Here is a 21,253-nt window from a genome sequence, read left to right on the forward strand (position 1 = left end):
AACCCAACGTGATATCTGATGCAAATGTCCAAAAAGAGGTCCTTCTAAGAGTGAAAAAATGTCTGTCCTTCTGTTATTTTATTCTCCCTATTAAAATGTGTGAGTTTATCACTTACTACAGCAAAGGTTTTCACTAACCTTTGGAGATGCATGAATGAAGCCTCAAGGATATGAAAAGCTCTTATTAAATATATATTTCTAAGAGGTAAAAGTATATTCAGACCTCACCAAAGTTTTATGAAAAGAAGTTAGCAAGTTCCTGACTACCTGTCTCTGACACAAATCTCAACTAACAACTGTACAAAATATTCTTCTTTTTCTGCATTCTTTAAGACAATCCACCTTCAGAAAGAGTAGTGAAAGACAACCAACCATACCTGATGTGGACATATCATAAGAGAGAGAGAGAGAACCTTGAGACCAAGGAAAATCATTCCATCACTGTAAGATGTAATAGGAAATGGCAGAGCTCAGAATGAAAACCTAGTAAAATTGTGTCTCTCCTAACAAGCCTAGCATTAAGAATTATATTAATATATATTTTAAAAGTTATAAGGATAGGGAGGTAGAGAAATTAAACAACACCAGGCTTCATTCTGTGTATTTATCAAAAGGAAATTAAGGTACTAAAGTACTAAAAAAATAATGCTGAGCTAAGCAGGTGTTGATTTAAATTCCTGAAGATCTGCATAAAAACAATCACTCAGAAAAAGCCAATAATTTCTTAACAGTCTGTAGAAGAGGGAGCTCTTCAAAAAGTCAGCTAATTAATTGTGGAGCTGAGCAAAATTCCAGAGAAAATATAGTATTATTTGAAACAAGCCTTTACTTTAAGCTGCATTGTAAAAACAAAGAAGAACAAGTATCATAACCCAAGTACTACCCAAGATTTTATGCATGTTTATTAAGAATGAAGAAAACCTAAATCAAATATTCTCTCCCTTTAAATAGATTTACAAGAATTACAGGATTCTGGGTGCATAGCTTTTCTCCTTTCATTGTTTCTATTAAAAGAATTATTTTGGCACTCCTAACAATCAGAAACCTGCCCAATTAATTTTTTTTTAAGCTGCCCTCAGAAATATTGCTAGCTTTTATCAGCACTTCTATTTTCCTGAAGTGCTCCAGATCTTCTCCATATGTACCTGATGGACAGGTACATATACCAAAAAATGATGAATTCTGAATGATAACAAGTCATCCACGTTTGTGAACAGAAACTGCATTGACATTGTCACACTGCAAAGAAAACATTCAAATCACCTATACCATTCAGCTTCATTTTGGTGGGTTTCTTGAAAGAGTGTTTAAAAGAATCTTGTTTATATCCCTATGTAAAAGGGCCAATCTCATCAATGTTTAAATAAATCTGTGTAGAAACATACAACTGTAGTATTTATTCCAAAATTTGAGCCTATCCATTCTCCAGTCATAAAGACCTAATTGTGAAGTATAAAACTGCCAACATGGGCCAGTAGTTCATTCATCAATGTTTAGATCTAAAAATGATCACTAAAAGATGCTGGACTGGACCATGAAAAACAGCAGTATTTCTGATATTTCCTATGTTTTTGTGATTCTACCATATTATTCTGTGAATATTGTGAATTTTGCAGAGCCATAAGTGTTTCTATACCTTCACAAACTGCATTGATTCAAAATTTGAAAACTGCTATTAATCAGTGCAGCAAATAGTTTTCAATATAGAAAAAAAACCAAACAAATCAGAACATGAGAAAATACATGTAAATACCCTTTTCCTATATTATATGGTGCCATTTACTCTGTTCTTGGATGCATATCTATATATTCACTGTAGTAGGTGTATGCAGTTGGGTGCTACAATAGGTACCTCAAACACTGAAATGTATCAGAGATTTATGGCCACTGTTTACTCCACAGAGGTAAATTTTTTTTTTGCACACAATCATATTGGAAGATGGGGAGATGACAGTTATTTTCTCCAAAAATTGTTTTGGCCAGAGAACAGTTGGGAAACACAACCCGGTAATAGCACACATTTGTAAAAACTATTATCTTTAACATTTTGTTCAAGAAAAGTAACAGACAATAGGGAGAACTCAGATTATTCTTCAAGCACATTCATGATTGACCATGAAATATATGATGGCAAACCAGCAGGTGTCACAATGACATGGGTTCCTAGGCAATACAATGCAAAAAGAGCACATTCTGGTAATTTAAAACTTCATTTGAAATAACCTCCTCTCCCTGAAGTGCATTCACTGTGTGGGTCATGACAACTCTGATTTAAAAAGCAGGGTCGCTGTGTAGTTACTAGCTCAAAAAGTTGTTTTGAAAAGTCTCCCCAGGTGTTCACTGCAAATCCAAAACCACTGCCTAACAAGTCCCCCAGAATAAATATCTCTTTATTGCAATACAAATACCTGATGCACTTCATGAAGATATTTCCAAGTATTCACAATGAACACTCTTGGACTGAATTAGTATAAATATATCAAGTCTGTTGCCACTTCCCCACCCCAGCCACCAAAACCCAATGTCAGTTACACCCAATTGCTATAAACCCTTCAAACACTCACAGACATTCCTCCTCCCACACCTATTATTGAATCGTGTCTTATTAATTTTCTAATCCTTGTTGCTCATCAACACCATCATCCTTTTTCATTTTCAGTCCCCATACTTAATGACAAATGAAATGAAACCAACACTTTAGGAGGAGGACCAAGCACCCCGTAAAAGAGCTCCCTTCTGCCACCTGAACAAACAATAAAACACATCAAATATTCTACCTTTGTATTAAAAAAGAAATGTGAGAAAGTCTATTAATCACTGTTACTCAACAATTTCAACTAGAGAAACTTCTTTTTTCTGTAGCCAAAGGTCATCACTTATGGGTATCTTTGCAAACTACAGGTTGAAAGAAAGAATAAAATAATTTAGTTCAGTACTGCAATAGTCTAACGTAAGTCTGAATAAGGTGCTCTCTCCAAAGACTTTCAAAGATGCCTTATTGTTATAACAGAAGAGACTTCTTGCAGCTTATCTAAGATACATAAACACATAAAATGTGTTATAGTATAAAAGCCCAGTTTCTTTTCCAGCATATTCAAATGAGTTATTAAGACAAACTGACTCATAATTCTAAGAACAGGTGGTACATAAATCCCAGAAAGGCCAGAGAAGCATAATGACAGAGAATAATGACCTTGATTCTTCTAATCTCAAAGTCCATCTACTCAAGTTTGTAGCCTGTGATAATGGCTAGTAACAGCTCATTTAGAAAGGAAATAGGAAAAGAGTAGGAAGAATTTACACTGTATGAGAGGGAGAGAAAACACAGGCTACAGATGTACAGAGTATACTTACTCCAGTATGTCCTCAGAGCAATCAGATGCTTATGAATTTTCTCAGCTGGAGGCTGCATCAGGATCATAGTATGTAACAGCTCTTGATGAAGTATTTCTTCTTTGGAATGTGTCTAATCACTTTTTGAACCCATTTACATTTTTAACATCTCAAATATATTATGCTAATGGGTTCATAATTTAGGCATGGGTTGTGTGAAAAAGGACATCCTGTTGTTTCAAATCTGTAGTCAATTTGTTTTGCAGGGTGCCCTTCATTCTTCTGTTATGGAAAAAGGTAAATCTGTCAACTGTTTTCATCATGACACTCACAATTATAAAACTTCTGCTACAGTTCAGGGCTTTTGCAGAATAACAAATCCCTCTCTGGTAGCAGCATCATAAAAGTCATCATCATGTAAAGATAATAAGGAAGAAAGGCTTTATAAAGAGTTAATAACACTATAAGAATTGGGGGTCTTTTTCTGACTGAATTAGAACTAGATGCTCTAGCCAGTGCAAGAAATTCAGACCTTGCTAACTTCCCTCCACAATAAAAACAAAGCTCCTACAAAAGAACTATGGATAATAACTGAGCATCCTCAAATGCTATACAATTAGTTAAGTACATGTAAGTGTCTTCACAGAATTCATAAAAAAAAAGAAACAAAAATTATTTTGAGAAGAAATTATTCTTTAACCTAATTAGGCAAATCTTTCTTAGCTTTTCTGTCCTTATGCTTAAACAAGACAAACCCTTCAAGTAAAATTTATACTTATCATTGGCTCAACACCAGCTGACACTGATTTTGTAACCCATTATAATTTCCTGCCAAACCTCCTTACACCTGAGCTTTAAGTGTTCCACAGGGGAAAAAAAATCCATTCCCCTTAGATCTAAAGAAAATTATCATACACTATCTCCTCCTCTTCCATAATTGACAGTCAGACATTTTGATCAAATTATCTAAAGAATTAAAATAATTAAACACAAACTCTACTGTTGTCCAGGTTTATTCACCATCAATAAAGTCAGGTGAAGTGGTTCCTCCAAGTCTCACATGCTGCTAGTCAAATAGTTCATTGTTCCCCTCTGCTGTGCTGATAGAAATGTTAGCTTGTCACATCTATTGTAACAACAGAGAGATCTAAGTAAGAAAAACCACTTCATTTCTTGCTTGTTTTTTTTTCTAGAAATACAGATTAGAGACATCTACACATCTGGTTAACTTTGCTCTTCTATGCATCCTGAGGAGGTGGTAGTACCTGACAGAGCATCTGAACTTCAAATTAACCTCAGATTTCCACAGTGACTTAATGATGCTTCCTGTCTGGTTGCATTTGGCTAAGCTCTCTATCTGTTCCCATGCTCTAATGGCTGTTTTTCCACTATATTCTTAGCATCCTCCTTGAGCTACAATAATTAATTCAAGCTAGGCCTAAAGTAATGGAGGAATAAGAGCTGTAGACTGGGCTTGAGTATCACCAGTACCTGTTTAACTTTGCACCCACAGCATGGCTTGTATCTAGCCAATTTGCACTGCTCAGGACTACTCCAGATGGTAGCTTGGATGCAACATCACATTTGGGCATGAAGAAAAAGCAGTTTAGCCTCATAGATGTGACATGCCATGCAACTAGGCCTCAGAGGCAAAGATCAACCAAACCTTATTTTTATCTGACACTTTATGAGATTCTTTATGGTTTCTATGCATCTGGGTTTAATTTTTAGTACAACTGAAGTTTTACTATCCTATTGTGCATCCATTTTTTTCAGAGAGATTATGAAAATAAAAATTCCTCTCAGAATACTGAAGTCCTCTGTAGCAAAAATTGTCTAGGAATTCCAGTTTACTTCCAAGTTCTTAGCAACTCAATAATCTTCAGCAGGGTTTTTCCTCCAACACCTGGAATTTCTATCCAATATTTGTTTCTTTGAAGGTCACTGATAAGGGTTCATCTCAAAGTTTTGTGGGTTTTTTTGTTGTTGGATCTTTTATTGTCTGAAATGTGAGTATATATTTTGAACAAATAATTTCTATCCTCATGCTTAACACCTTCAAAGTATTTGAAAAATATTTGTGACACAAACAAAACTTTATGTCAGCTAAGTAGAGGCAACAGTGTTCATTTATGTGCAATACAGGTATTCCTCCTACAACATATTTAAACAGGTATAATTAGGAAATATATAGAAGTAAATCAATGGAAATGAAGTCATGCTTAGGCCTTCCTCTTGCTGAATGATGTGGGAATATAATTTAATTTTCATTCATAAAACATGGAAAAAAATAAAAACAAAACAAAAAACCAAACAAAACAAAAAAGCAGTTTATTATAGTCCAGTTGAAAGATATTTGACAGGATTTATTTAATTTCCAGGAAGAACAGTATGAAGAAGAAATTTCTGGACAAAGAACTTGATCTACTGATGACCACTAGGACAAATAAAGGGAGGATCTATGACTCACCATGAAAAGTATACACTTTAAATTAGCTGCACGAAATCTGATTGGATAAGCAAACACAGGACAACTAGCCTAAAGTTCCATCTAATCATAGATATTTTAAAGGATAAAGCAATTGAATCAGCATCATGATTAGCTAAATCACTACAGAATCACACACTGAAAATTTCTGGTCTTCATGAAGCCCATACTATGTCTGTTCTATGTACACAATCTGTTTTCAAAGCCATAAGACAATAGAGCAGTTTCAGAAGTAAAATTTCTGCTGAAAATCTTCACTAATAGCCAATATGAGGTTAAGACAAATATTAATTGCTTCTGCCCACAGAAACATAAAATCATCCATTTAGAGCATGGCATTAACATTTGTATCCAGCTAGACATCTCCACTGTAAAAGATGAATTTTCATTCATCCTCAGGGCTTCCTGTACTTCCTGTGATACAAAAGAGATGTCAGAATTTTTATACGTGTATTATATATGGATAAGGCATTGAGAACTTTGCTGAACTGAGTTTTCACTACTTGCATACAGAACATCCATGAATAAATATCCTTTCTTTATGCACATGTGGTGTAACAGACTAGCACACTGTGTGACTGCATACTTCCCTTTCCTCAAAGATGTAAGTCTCATTTAATGGGCAGAACAAGCAATGCTAACATGTATTAGTTATTTGATGTTTTGTCTTTTTATCCTTATTGGTCAATCTTTGATTACAGGCCTTGTCTAGCCAACATTAATCATATTAATACTTCTAATACTTGGATTTGAAAGTCCCATAAAAGTTAATGACTATTCCCTTGTTATTTCTTTCTTACTCAGCTTACAGACCATGGGAACATTCCTACTCCATTTCAATGCAGGTAAAACAGGTTAGCTGACGTTGACATAAATAATCATTATTAAAAAGTGTTGGCTACATGGGTATACAGTCTCTGCATACATCAGCAGAATGGATCTCCTCCACCAGTTACTGAGATATAATTTTTTTTTTCTTTTGTCCACTTGATTTTTTACTCTAAAAACAAAGATTCGTGTACAGGAGAGAAACAATCTGAAAACAAAGAACAGCAAGGCCAAACAACATTCAGGAGAACTGCCTCGCACAGGAGGGAAATGGTTTTGTACTGCATGTAATGTTAATTAACCCACTATTGAAATATTATCTCTCTCCTACTACACACTCTTTAGAAAGATCTTGATCCTCTGGAAATGTTCAAAACATAAACTAAAGAGAAGTAGTAAGAAAAATGAAAAAACCTATTTCTCAGTATGATAGTAAAAGAAGCTCTGTGTCTTAATTTACCAGAAGATTGAGAAATTACAAAAATTAATGTCTGTTTATTCTCTAATATAACTAGCAGTACTGAGCAGAAAATGATTCCGTGTAGCCAGGCTTATAAGTAAGGAGAAATGGTGGTTTTGAGTAGATGGAGAAAACATAAACACTCCTAATTCAAGCTTAAGAAAGACACAACAAACATTAGTATAAGGACATGTTGAGAATAATTGCTCTAGCTATAATGTGATTAACATAATTAGTTCAAGAGGGAGCTCAGACCAAGCAGTGATGTCTATTTCCTACGACCAAACATACCATCATTAAAGGATTTCCATCTGCAAATCTCTGACCATCTAAACAATTCTAAATATGCAGAACTCCATAAAAAGAGAAAAAATCACCTCCTTCACCTGACCCACTCAAAGAAACCCCAAAACAATCAAACTCTCACACTGTTCAGCAAATTAGAAGAAAAAAAATGTACCAAGCCATTTTTAGCATTGTTTGGAATTTTCTAGTGATAGTCATTCAAATAACAAAGAATAAAATTAGCAACACCTTCAACACTGAGATGCACACTGAAGAAAAAACTTCATCATCACTCAAGACCTCAGTATTATCTACCAAGAGGCCACTGCTCTCTGTATTATCAATATTTTAAATATTTTATTATCAATATCAATAATTTCTGTATTATCAATACATTAAAAAAACCTGTTCTATCTAACCTAAATATCCTTTCCATTAACCTTTTCTGTACAAAAAAACAGGCTGACAACACAACAGGGAGAACTTTTTCATCTACTCCTCCTCAATATTTTCACAGCCAAAATGATCCAATTTATAAGCGATTCTCTTCTGATTAATTAGGCGAAAATAATAAAAAATAAAAATAACAACAAAAAAAATCCGCATTGAACTGATCACATAGGAAGGAAACCATTTCACCTCAGAAAATTACACTGAGACTTTCAGGAAATAATGCAGCAATAAATTTTTAAAAGCAATGGCTCCAAAATTCTTCTGTATCTCTGACACATTTATTCCATTTTCATTATCTGGACTAAAATGGCATTCCTACGTAGAGCTCCAGGACAGAACTGGGAAGTTCCTTCATCTGTCTGCCTTTGAATACTGATCCTAACATAGGCTTTCTACATACATGAAAAATGGCAGCCTGCAAATTATATAATACAAATGTCTATCCATGAGTTTTATGATAAAAACATTCACATAGAGACAAATTTTGTCAGCCTGGATATTATCCCAGGTAAGTAGCACCTGTCAGTATCATAAGTTACTTTGATTCAGACCAACAAGACCAACTAGACCAACATTTTATATCTAATTGGCCATTAGCAAACACTGAGTGAAGAGCAAAAACACAGCAACCAATTATTCCAGTTGGAATTGGAAATACAACCTTATTATTTTTGAGGAAAAAATAATTATTATTTTAAGGGGGAAAAAAAGTACAAGAAGGGCATCAAAATATGTAAATAGTGGAGTTTGGTAACAAGAAGCATTAAGAGCTACTACTAGGGTGTCAATGGCACAAAGTCATGCTCTGCCCAAATAATTCCCACAAATATGCTTGCTTTTTGGCAAGTATTTGTTGCCAAATGGATGTCACAAACATAAGCACAGCAGGGATGCATTGGAACAAAAGAGCATGTCCACAGCGTCAGTGGAATATTAAGACACCCTAGTTACAAATCAAGGAGGTTGTTGACATGTTGCCATATCAGTTCCTCTTGCCTAGGCTGGGGAGAAGTCAGAATTGCAACAAGCTATGGAGCATCCCAGCAGTGACAGTCTCCAGATTCTGAGTATCCTTCACCTACAGCTCCACAGCTACTACAGGCACTACAGAACAGGTATCTCTGCTCAGCTGGTGCAAAAAGGCACAGACCTCAAAAACTAGCAAAACTAAAAAGATTACGCTCCATTTTTTTCTTTATAATTCTGGCAGTAATTTTTTTTCTTTATAATTCTGGCACCTCTTTAGCATACACATACTGATATGTATCCTCCTTACATGTATCTTTTTATATACACTGTCCCTGCTAATGGAAAAGAAGCATGTTAGCCATATTTTCACCTATTTAATAACCTCGGGTGAAGTGCAAATAACATGCCTCTCTGCACCATCTTTTAAAAGCAGGAACAAATAAAATAATTAAAAGAGTAAATAATGGAATAACTATAATCTAATGTAGAAATATGCACTTTCGAATTCTTTATCAATAAAAACCTAAGTACAGACTTGCCCCCTAAATAAGCCACACATCAACACCTCTCAAAAACTCACTACTTTGTCTCTTATAAGGACTGTAGTCAACTTTAAAGCCCATCATGCTGATACCTTAGAACCCAAAAATGAAGCACCAGAAATATCTTTTTGTGCAGAAATTTTATTATTTATGTGTCAATGATGCAGCCTAGTTTAGTTCAAACATTACAGCAATGTCACACTAATGTTATATTAAGCAACTGATTTCAATTTTCTTTTTTTATTTTTTCCTTTTTTTTTGTTTTAACAGGTCAATTATGAAATATCAGATTCCTGGAAATGCAGCAAGTCAATTGCACTTAAAAGATGATAACTTCTGAGCATAATCAGTGTCATATCCTGTACTGAATGTACTACTTTCCATTTAATATTTAAAACCATATTTATTAATTATTTAACAACATTTGTATTAATAACAGCAAAGAACCTTAAGTTCCCACTATACATAGCTTTACATGTTTTTGGCAAATATTGCTGGGAAAAAAAAATAGTGTATGAAGCTGTTAATGTTTCCAGATTCAGCAGTAATTAAGCACATGGTCATGCACTGTGATGAACATCAGGGCCATGGGAAGTGATGAATCTCTTAAGTGATATAGGCAGCTTTCCATGTAGAAATTCTGTGCCAGTACAGTTTGTCCTTTCTTTTTATTATAAGAGGTAATTAAAAAGATTAGGAAAGACATCTATGAAATTCAGTATCAAGAGTGTAAAAGATGCACATCTGGCTCATAATCAATGTGCTCAGCCTCTTATTGTTGTGGCAGTGAAGCTTCAAATAATATAATTAAGTTTGGAATTTATAAATATTTTTCTGAGAAATATGGGAGATGAGGATCTATCCAGCAGCAGAGTCTAAAGCTTTCCCAATATTATGGCTCTGGCTATAATCATCTACCACTTTTGCTCGAATTATATAAAAGAGGACAATGGAAGAAGTCTCATGAGTTCTGTGAGTATTACATCTAGGCATCTGGAAAAGAAAAGATCTCCTTCTGGCAGATAACTCTGCCATGATCTGGATAGGAAAAATTTAAAACTCAAGTGTTTGTGTATTAGAAATAAAGTTTGAAAATTCTGTGTGCAACAATACAAGGCCTGGGTGTGTTTTGAGCATGTAATTTATGGGTAGATAATAGTCAGTGCAAAAAGTTGCAGTGAATACCCAAAAATCAGCATAAGCAGCATTCCTTCCCAGAGCTACCTTTGCCGGTTTTCTCCAGTACACCAGGAAAGGGAAAAAAACAAGTTGAAGCAAAAAATGTCTTATAATCTCAGGTAGATCACCATCACTATCAACCTGTCATGAGCAAATTTCAATCTAACATTTACCGTGATAGATACAAGATCTAACACACTGAGGACTCAACTCATTATATTTTGGGAAATACATTTATACCTTAAACACTGCAATATTTAGTGATTTACTCCCTTTTTAATAATTTAAAAGAAAAACAACCCAGACCATCTACAGTAATTAATTCTGAATCACAGTCACAGATAAATTTTGGTTCATTTAAGTCCAAATCAGACATTTCAGTTCATGCTAATGAAATTCAGATAAACTACCCTGGCTGTAGGCCCACTGACTTCTGGCTGAAGAGTACACACAGCTGGATGTCTGTAAATCAGGCAGGACACAATTTCTGCATATAGGTTAATGACTATTCTGCGTCACCAATGTGTAAGAGTACAGACACTAAGCCAGAGACCTCAAAACAGCCTTTTGCCTGCCTGGCAACTTCCTCATAAACACAAAGCTTATTCTTCTAGCTGTATCATATGACATGATGTGAGCATTTGTAAAGTAGACTAGACTGTAGCAAAAGGGATAGAGGGAAAATGATACCCCTACTGATGTGAAGTGACTTAGGCTACAGTCACTTTAAGTCGCCACAGATCTGTGTTGACACCAAAAGAATCAGTTCCACCCTCTCCCCCACATTTCTCACCACCACCATAACTCAGGCAGTAGAATTTGTACATTCATAACATGAACTGAGCAAACCATCTAGTAAATTTCTTTCCTGAAAATACTACTTTCTGAAAGATTAGGATATGTTGTTACCAGAAATATTTTATATGACTATAGACTTTATCTTTCTACAAGAAAATCACAGACAAGGCTCATCAGCATCCATTTCATTCTCAAATGAATCTTTTTTACTTGGCAAGTGTAGTTTTAAATCTGGTTTTTATTTTTATCTAAAATCCAGCACTAAAGAGGCCACATCCACGTGACTGCCTTCAGTGTAATAACTACAGCCACCTTAAAGATCACTGTCAGCAAAACAGAAATAGCAGGGAAGGCAGAAATACCTGTAGGATGATAACAGATATGAGGCTAAATCCTAATAGTAGCATAACTATTGCTTGACACTTTTAATACAAGTTTGAGGAAAATTAGCCATAATATAGAATTTTTAAAGTGTATGAAAAAAACAGACAAATCCCACTGTAATACCTGTTGACATTAAAACTTTGCTAGGATCATGGTCAGCAGTCACTTTGCTTTAGAGTTGCTACAAAAAAGTTTCATGAGGACATCCACAAAAATTTTTCTTTCATTTATAGCCTTCCCCAAAAAAATTGGAAACTTTGAGCAACTAGTAATAAATTTCACTTAACAAAATACGATTCTTGAAGCTAAAAATTCTCCAAAGCATTTCTTTGGTTTTAGCATAAAGATGTTTGACTCAGACTATAAATTGTTTCAAACACACAATGATTTCTTATAGTGATTTCAAGCACCTTAGACAAAATTATTATTTTCAAATGAGCATAAAACCAAAAAAAGTATTAATTTCTGGTAATGCAAAAGTATTTTTTATCATCTGTTTACAAAAAGCATTGTCACAACCTATTCCCTTGACTCATAACACTGTTTTTTCTGATTGCTGTTGTGTATTATAACAATAGGCCTCCTGCAGTGCTGTAGTTTGGAAACTACAAAGAAAGTAGTAAACAGTCTATTGCTATATACTTTTATTCTGCTGCTAGGCAATCTCTTTAAACCAACAAAAATTTAGTGTCACCGTAGAATTATATGTAGTCAATACGACTAAAAATCTAGCCTAATATAGCCTTTTCCGTCCCTTGTCCATCATAATTTTATTTTTATATATTTGTGCAGAAAACATTATCTTCTAGAAAGCAACAATAGGCTCTCTATTTAAAATAAGAATTATCATTAGAACTTAAAACCCTAAACACCTTAGAAGTCAGCCACAAAGCAAAACAAGTGTTTCTTCCCTAACCTTGGTAATTTTCTCCCTTGCATTTTACCTGGTACGTTATAAAGCATCATTAGATGAATCTTATATTTGCAGACAATCCCACAAAATTTAAGATCATTACAAAATTTATGATCATTGCCAACACAGACTGGCTCAAAAGAAAGTTTTCTGATTCTATTTAGCAAAGTATTTTACCTAAAGCAACCTAACAGAAATACCTCCAAAATTTAACACGCTGGGTTATAATATCTATGTCAACATTCTTATCTAAAATCGACTTATTATATGTTGCAAGTATGAACTTTTCAGATGGTATATCCAGTAATTTACTTGGTATATCCAATAATTTACGGAGGCATACTGGATAATTTTAATTCAAAACTTATCAATTTTACCAAAACTTTACAATTTTACAAAGTCATGTTCTCAAAACAGATACTACAGATTGATGGAGAGTATTTGCAGTTCAAAATGGATAAACTAAACTTCCAATATTAATACCAGTATATTTCAAAATAAAAATACCAAAAGGATCAAAATATTTAAAAAATTTTTAGCCTATTTTGTCTTTGAAAAAATGGTAGAGCCCAAACACAGAGAATTGTAACAGCCAAGTTATACTAAAACCAGGTTTCTTTTTTAAACCTGAAAATAACTGAGCTGTTCATAGCTAAATATTAATCACAAATGAAAGGAACTTACCTTCTTGCCTGTTATTTTTCCTTTTAAGCCATTTTTCCACAGTTTCTGCACTTACACTTTCTGACACAAACTCATCCAGTACCTGGGGGTGAAGAGAAAGATACGCCTTCACTTTTTCATCTGTTAAGCCTGAAAGAGAGAACATTAATTGATTACATTATTGGTATGCACTCCTTCATAAGAAAAAATACCTGGAGACCAGCAAGAATCAATATCCCTTTGTTTAACACTGATTGAATATATGACTATTTAAATAGAGCTGAGAGAGCAATATCCTGTCAAAAAAATGAGCTATAATATAGAAAATGGTAGAAGCAAAGCGTAACCATACAAGATACTGTGCACAAAAATTCCCCTAAAGGGGTACATATAAATTAGCCAGGAGAAACAGCCAGGTAGGAATTCATGACCATAATTGTGACTATAAAATTATTCCCAATCTATTCAAGATAATATATTGATGAAGAAATTGGTTAGAAGGAGACAGAAGAAAGTGAACTGGGATGTCTCACAGAGCACCAAATTCAGTATTCTCCCTGCAAATGGCAGCAAAATCAACACAAGCTATTATGGAACATCAAAATCATATGCAATTTTCAAATACTAGAATTACTTAAAGTACTTTAGATGTATTAACTGTTTTCACAGGCATGCTTCTATTGCTTTAGTAACTTAGTTATCAAAATTAAAATAATTTCAGATAAAAGTTATTTATAATATCTGCAACAAAAAGAAAACTCCAGTAAACATTTTAGAAAAAGAAGAAATGTTCAGAATCTCAGGTTCCTGACATTCATAAATAGACTTTCAAATTCACAAAATTATAATCTCATTATACACTTCACAAATCCCCTAAACAAAACGACTGGCCACAGGGAGGTGAACCCAGCAGTGCTGAGGCTGTCCAAAGGGGAAGCAATAAAAAGCACCCGTCCTGAGGGACTTGGCTCCAGGCTACCACTGAGGGAACAGGCACCCCAGTGCAAAAGCCTTAATGAGATACCAAGGGAAGAGGAGTAACACCCACTGTAATGACTAAATATGCCATTTTCTCTTGTTTTTTGTATTCTTGTGTTTTGCGTATTTAAATATAACCGTAAATTCTCCACAGAAAGCAGTCAGGGTTCAGCAGAAAAGAAACTCTCCTCTGAACAACACTGACCTCTCTCAGAGAGTATTCATATACAAAATGAGATCAATTCTCCTATTTTGTGATTAGCACAGTATCAGAGTGTGATGAACAGAGGCATAATGCAATTTCAATGCTAGCCAGCGATGGTAATAGTTAAGATCTGTTACAAGTGTTTACTGTGAAAGTCTTTAGGAAGCAATACCAGAAGACAAACCAACAGCTCTCATCTGCAGAGCATCAACCGCCTCCACCACTTTCCTCACACCAACTGCACCACATCACTCACCCACATCAACCCTCAGCAGTTCAAAACTGGTTTAAACTAGCCTTGCTTTTAATCCAGAGGTGGCAGTTCCTGTTGGGTATCATAGCCTCTAAGAACAATATCCAACAATAGCCACTTATCCCCAAATATTAATCACTTGAATAAGACCTAATTGAGCATCCTGATTTTCATTAGTAAAGAAGAAAAGGTTTATCCTAAATCAGTAAAACAAGTAGATAATCAACTAGTGGGGCGAAAACGAGCAAAACCCCACTGCTTCGATTGTTTAACCTCAGGTGATAGCTTGTAGAGTTAGATCATAATGCAGCTATAAAGAAGTACAAGTGTGAAATGAACAAGATTATTTTAAAGCAAATTCAGGGATTGCCCCATGTTCTGAAAAAATCAAACCCATTAATATAATTCTGCAACTTGTTCCAATGAGAAAAATGTAGTACCTTGAACAAGTATTTCTAATTTCATAGTGATAAAATCTGAAAAGGAAGCATGTTTTAAGAATCATTCAAAAGAGTACCACATTTTTAAGATTTAGCCCTCAGAATGTCATCAAAATTTATCTGCCCTTTAAGTCCTACATGAAAAATAATCAAAACAAACTTTTCATAAAATGTCTGCTACTTCCAAGCTGTCTTTAGATGGCAAAGAAATACTTTTTGGCTTCTAGTAAAAAACTAGGACCTGAAAAATTAATTGAAATTAATTGTAAAATTAGCAAGTGGAATTCTGAAAGGATTGATTTGTTTCTTCAGTGAAAATAACCTTTCATTTTTGATTCAAACCTTTATACGTTGTGAAGTTTGTAAAATACATATCAAAATTCAATAAGTTGTCAATTTGAAATAAGACTTCAGTCTACAGGTCACAAGTTTGATATATAGATATCATGCAACTTCAGCAACCTAAAGGTAAGAGTTCTGCTTTAACCTTATACAGCAAAGTGATTCATGGAGCTGATATAAGAAATCCTAAACAGTGTTTAAATTACCCTTCTTTATTTCACTAAAGTTATCTGCACAGATGTTCTTTCTCAATGTGGGATTTGTAGATGGGAGCAAGAACAGGATTTACAACTATGTAAAAAAGTTAAAAAAGGAATAACTTAAAAGTTAAAAAAGAATAACTTAAACCTATTTTCTACATAGATTAAGGCAAACTTATCAGTCAGCTCCCAATTGTTAGCCTGCTGCATCAAAAAACACACCCTGCAAACATACACACAAACTCCACAACCAAAACTAACAATAACATGTAATTTCACATAATGTAGAAATACAAACCTTTTCCAAGACTTTTTTATGGTTTGTGTTTTATGTACATTAAGGCTAAAAAGTGTTGTAAAGATACCTGAATGTAAGAGCATTTTACAGCGGTACAGAAGCAATTATTTTATGGCACATGTAAAGGCTTTTTATTTATTTATTGAAAGATGTACATTAGCATAAAATCATTGCATAACAACATGCACACACTTGAGCTCTTGAACATTCACATAGTCCTGAAAACTTCTACTGCATGTATTTTGTTTAATTATTGACCTCTCTATTGAAGCACTGTAATCTCTTAATTCTGAAAAATGCAAAAAAACCCCCTATTTGAATATTTAGAGGCAATGATTACTAACATTTAAATAAACAGGACAATAACACACTCAGGAAACAAAAGTTTATCATGCCAATCAGGTGCCATTTACAGAGCTACCAACAAACTTAACACAAGCCTGTGCTGGTTATTAGCTTTTCTGTTCTAACGTATTGGTCTCAAGTATTCAGGGCAGCAAATTTTCTACATTCATTCACATTAGAAATATTTCTTCTCTACTACTTCTCCCCTCACTACTACTTCTCATGCCAGAAATGCCAGGACTTCTCTCATTCATGTTCATCATTTCTTATCTGAAGCATCAAGTGTATTGTATACACCAACAGTGCCTAGCAAAGGAAAAGGCAGCAGTGCACACATTCTTAGCTGTGTTGGTCTATACACTTCTTCCCAAGCAGGCCAAACAAAAGCTCCCCTTGCTTCATTTAATGCACCCCCAGGAAGCATCACCTCTTGTACCTGGAACCCACCTATCCTCTGACAGAGCTGTGACTGCTACCAAGAGAGACCATCACTCCAGAGGGCTGAACTCTGGCCAACAGCCAGCATTCAGCAGGGCAGAAAACACAGAAAGACTGGAATAATTCCTCTGGGAATTAAAGGAGGAATCTGGCATTTGATTTGGATGTCCATTCATTCCATTTATGCAGTGGAGTTTGCCCTCCGTACATATATCCTGTGTAATTAAAAACACACACCCACCAAACCACCTTTCCCTCTTGTATTATTTTAAAATGATAAAATCACATTTCAGTGCTGCTATCTGATATAAGTCACATTGTCATGTTTTATGCACACATTAACTATTTGTTCTGAGTTTGTGATTAAATAATGAAGGACACACATATATCAGATAAGCTCTTCCTTTTTTCATTGCCCTCTGAACAAACCATAGGCAAAGAAACATCTCCAGCTCCCACCACTTGTAGCAGCCCAGCAGCTCCTCACTTCCTGACCAGCACACACAGTTAGGTTGTGTAGATCTCAGTTTGAAATGTTCTCTTTGGCCGTACCATCAGCTTTTAAAAGTTTCTTCATATGTATGGAAATTATTAATCGAGTTTGGTTTCATATTTTTAATTTCTAGGACACTCCTTTCTTAACAGTAAGTGGAAATACAACTTTACAATAAATAGTGGGATTTATGCAAGTGGTTCACCTAATTGTGGGGGGTTTTGTGTACCTCATTTATTTCAGGGTAGGAGAGTGTAAAACTGGCAAAGCTCAATGCAAAGCAGAGTGCAGAAGACAGCCCTTCCTCCTGACATCACCCAAGAGGCAATTCCTTGATCAGCAAAAGGCCTTTTTACCACCAGAGGAAATTATCTTTCTAGCAGGAGGTTCATCCCAAGATGTAAGAGTGAGAAGGGTAAATAAAATGATAGAAAAGAAATTGTATTAACTTGTAGGATTTCTTGAAACATATATTAGTGCATTGTGTGAAAAAAACATAGCCCTGTTTTTCTACTTTGCATATGCCTGAGGCTCGAGCTGAGCATCTCATTTAGCATAACTCATGCCAGCCCATTAACATTTTGGGGTTGTGATTTGGGTTCGGTTTTTTAAGTGGTGATGTTCAAAGTTTTGGTTTTTTTTAAATAACTCCTTGTCTTTCATTTCAGCAGGTGTGAGTGATTTGGTGTCGCTTTTGAGATTTTTTTTCCCTACCCAAACTATGAGAAATAGCTTATTTTTTACTGGAATTAATAACAGAAATATATACAGTTGAAGCCAAAATTATGTGTGCATATTTTTTTCCTTTTTTATTTTACTAAACTAACAATAGAAAGTAAAGATATTGCTACCAAGTGTCACAGTCTGGTGATTTCAATGTAAACTAGAAAGCCGAAACCCTTACCTAGTCTGATTTGACAAATAACTATCTTTTCAATGGTCCTATGACTAATACTTTAAAAACATGCTTCATTACACAGAGGGTAAAGAATAAAGAAACTTTTATCTGAAGATAATTCAGCTAGTTCAGTAGAACTTTTTAAAGAGAAATACTTATTCACGTAGATTATGAACCAACACAGGAAACTGTATTTACTCTTCATTTATTTCAACAGGGTACCAAGACTAAATCATTTGGGTTTCAAAACTATAACTAAAATATTGACTACTTTTTAGTACTTTTAAAAGCCAAACAACCCCAAAAAACCTCAGAACCACCACCTTTCAAAATACCTCTATTTCTGTGTCTCAAACGAAGCCAGTGAGAATATTTCAGGCTGCTTAATAGCGATTTCCTGACCTGCTCAAGCCTAGTTTCTCTTTTTGATCTACCAGCAAAGCTTTCAGTGCAACTTCTAAATTTAATTAAAGATAACATAAATTAGAACCTAAAACAGATCAATTGCTTTCACAGAGCAATCTCCCACTGTCCAGTGTAAGTACACCAACAGCTTCATTAGTCAACATCTCTAGCACTAAAAAAATACTAATTACAATAAGAGAAAATTAGGAAACATTTGTTACAGTTGGGGGTACTATACTAGTAGATCACTTTACAGGTACTGACACAAACATTTTTCAAGAAGCCTCAAGTGTATGAAGATAGTTTTCAAATAAAATGTGTATTGAACGGGCAGGAAGGAATAAAGTATAAGACAAAGTTTATAGACTAGAAAGATTCTTCTAATAAATGCAATAAATATTCACCCTGTTGATAACCACCATCCTCTTAATGTCTATACTGGGTTTTAGGAGAGACAGAAACTGTAAACACTTCTGCACTTTTATATGCTGCTGTGTTCTTAAGGTGTCAGAAAAATTCTCTTTGGAAAACAACTGAATATCAACACTTTGAAATAAAAGCATAAACTACTATCTGTCTTAAGGAAGAAAATGGTTTTTGGGCAGAGGTGACAAATTATACCAAATTTAGCATCTTAAAACTCACTTTACAGTGAGTTTTACTTTAAATTATAATGGTACTACAATGAATCACTGTAGGGTTGTCTAGATCAGTAAACTGAGTATGTCTAGGGTTGTTCACTGACCTGAAACCAAGTCACTCCTTCATCCTTACTATTAAGCTTTCTTGATCTCCAGCAATGAAGCTGAGGGAAAACTGAAAGATTGATTGCCTGCTGGGAACCTTTCCTGACCTGACCCTACTCCAGAGCAACATTTGAGACGTGCCCAGGACTAGCTGGCTTGGAAAACGCAATGCCAAGAACCATTCCAGATGAAAACCCAATTCTAGTATGTAAGAATGCTCCTTCACACTGTTTACTAACTCAGTTATAGCAGAGCTGGGTTTAAAAATAAAACAAGAAACAAAAACCTTCAAACATCAATTATCAGTAATTATTCCTTACCCTGAGTCAGTCTTCAACAGCCTTCCTTAAAAAAAAAACAACAAACAAACAAAAAATAAAGTCAAAAATCACTAGACAGTCGCATTTTTGCTTTCAGCTTTTTATGCTGCCTAAAATATTTAAAACATTTCTTAGATATTAGATAACCTGTTTAGTACTGAATGGATTAATGGGTCTGCTCTCTGACTCTTAATCCATGTCACACTGCTCTCTCCTCTGAGAATAGCTTCACTGAGCTCAGTATAAAGCAGAACTGACTGTGAATGAGCTGAAAGAATTGAAGCCTAGAGCTATGTTTAAAAATCTGCTCCATTTAGCAACATGAGTCACACACGTCATTAGCAATTCTTGCAATTTTTTCATTAGCGTTGTGATATTTGGTCTATTTTCTAAAACCACTAGCTTAATCAAACCTCATGATTAGGCAAGAATTTTAATTTTCACCTAAAGTTTCTGGTTCCCAGCCTGGGGTGGGGAGGACATGGGGAGTCCGGAAAGAATGGGTAAAAACTGATGAGCCAGCCTAACACTTGCCAAGGGTCAGCATTTTATCCTAGAGCAGCTAATCTCTGAAAGACTGCAGTCACTGCTTCCCCCAAACCCTTACACTTGACACACCTTTTGCCCATTTAGACAGGATCCAATGGTTTGAAAACACATTGTGAGGGTGTGCATTCGTCATTTTAAGAAATCAGGTGGATTTAGAGCATCAAGAAGGCTTTTACTAATAAACACAACAGGAAATAACTACAAATGCTGCCAATGTTGCATCTGTTAACAACAAGAAGAAATTAAAACCAAAAAAATACACAAATTAACTTGTTTGGTTTAATAAGCAATTCTTCCATTAAATTAGAAGGGCTTCAGAGTCACAGAAAATATAGGCAATATCTTAATTTCTCCAAGTAGCTAACAATATATTGTACCAAGCTTTGAGCCAAGGGGAAAAGAAAAAAAATCATGGTGATAAAGATAAGGTATCATCTGAAACTGAAAACAACCTTACCTCAAATAAAAGTGAAAAAATGCCTAATTTGAAAATATTTTTTCTTATCTGAAGTAACAAAATTATAAAGAGAGAAGTTTCACACTTGTTCAAAATCAGCATTTGAAAATAAATATCGTACTTGTATGAAAAGACTTGAAATGTCTGAAAAACATCCAGAAGACCTAATTTGAACACAGCTTTGCCTGTGTACTCCTTTATCTAAAGCAGCCTTGTCCCATCTCCTACTCACACAAAGATCACCTCTCCGTATTTTTCTACAGAACTTTATAAGTGATATTTGTAGTTATTCTCAAAAGCATTCAAGGCATGTGTGTACATTGCTTCATTTGGATTAAGCATTAATCCCATTAAATCAATCCCTTCTTTGTTCAAAGCATCAGAATTCAAAACCACAGGCACAGTCAGTTTTGAAATATCCTTTTCAAGTCAGACTTTTTATCTTAATCCATTTAAGTACACAGGAATGTAATGTGACCAAGTGCCCAAACCCTCTGAAACCTGACATTACTGGTCTGGCAAAAAGTATAATCACTAACAAGAAGCAATCAGAATGGTCAGACCTCTTTGATTTCTCTTTTCTTGAAAAAT

The 21,253-nt window shown here is 34.7% G+C and overlaps 1 protein-coding gene across 2 annotated transcripts in view; it reads right to left on the reverse strand.

Moving 5' to 3' along the window:
- PDE10A (phosphodiesterase 10A) overlaps positions 1 to 21,253 on the reverse strand; it is a 173,116-nt gene that overhangs the window by 84,405 nt on the left and 67,458 nt on the right. For both annotated transcript variants that reach the window (XM_015621170.3, XM_015621168.3), the window contains exon 2: positions 13,317 to 13,445. In XM_015621170.3, the coding sequence (XP_015476656.1) occupies positions 13,317 to 13,445 (129 nt within the window). The remainder of the gene's footprint in view (positions 1 to 13,316; positions 13,446 to 21,253) is intronic.

This window comes from Parus major, chromosome 3 (assembly GCF_001522545.3).
Source record: "Parus major isolate Abel chromosome 3, Parus_major1.1, whole genome shotgun sequence".
NCBI lineage: Eukaryota > Metazoa > Chordata > Aves > Passeriformes > Paridae > Parus > Parus major.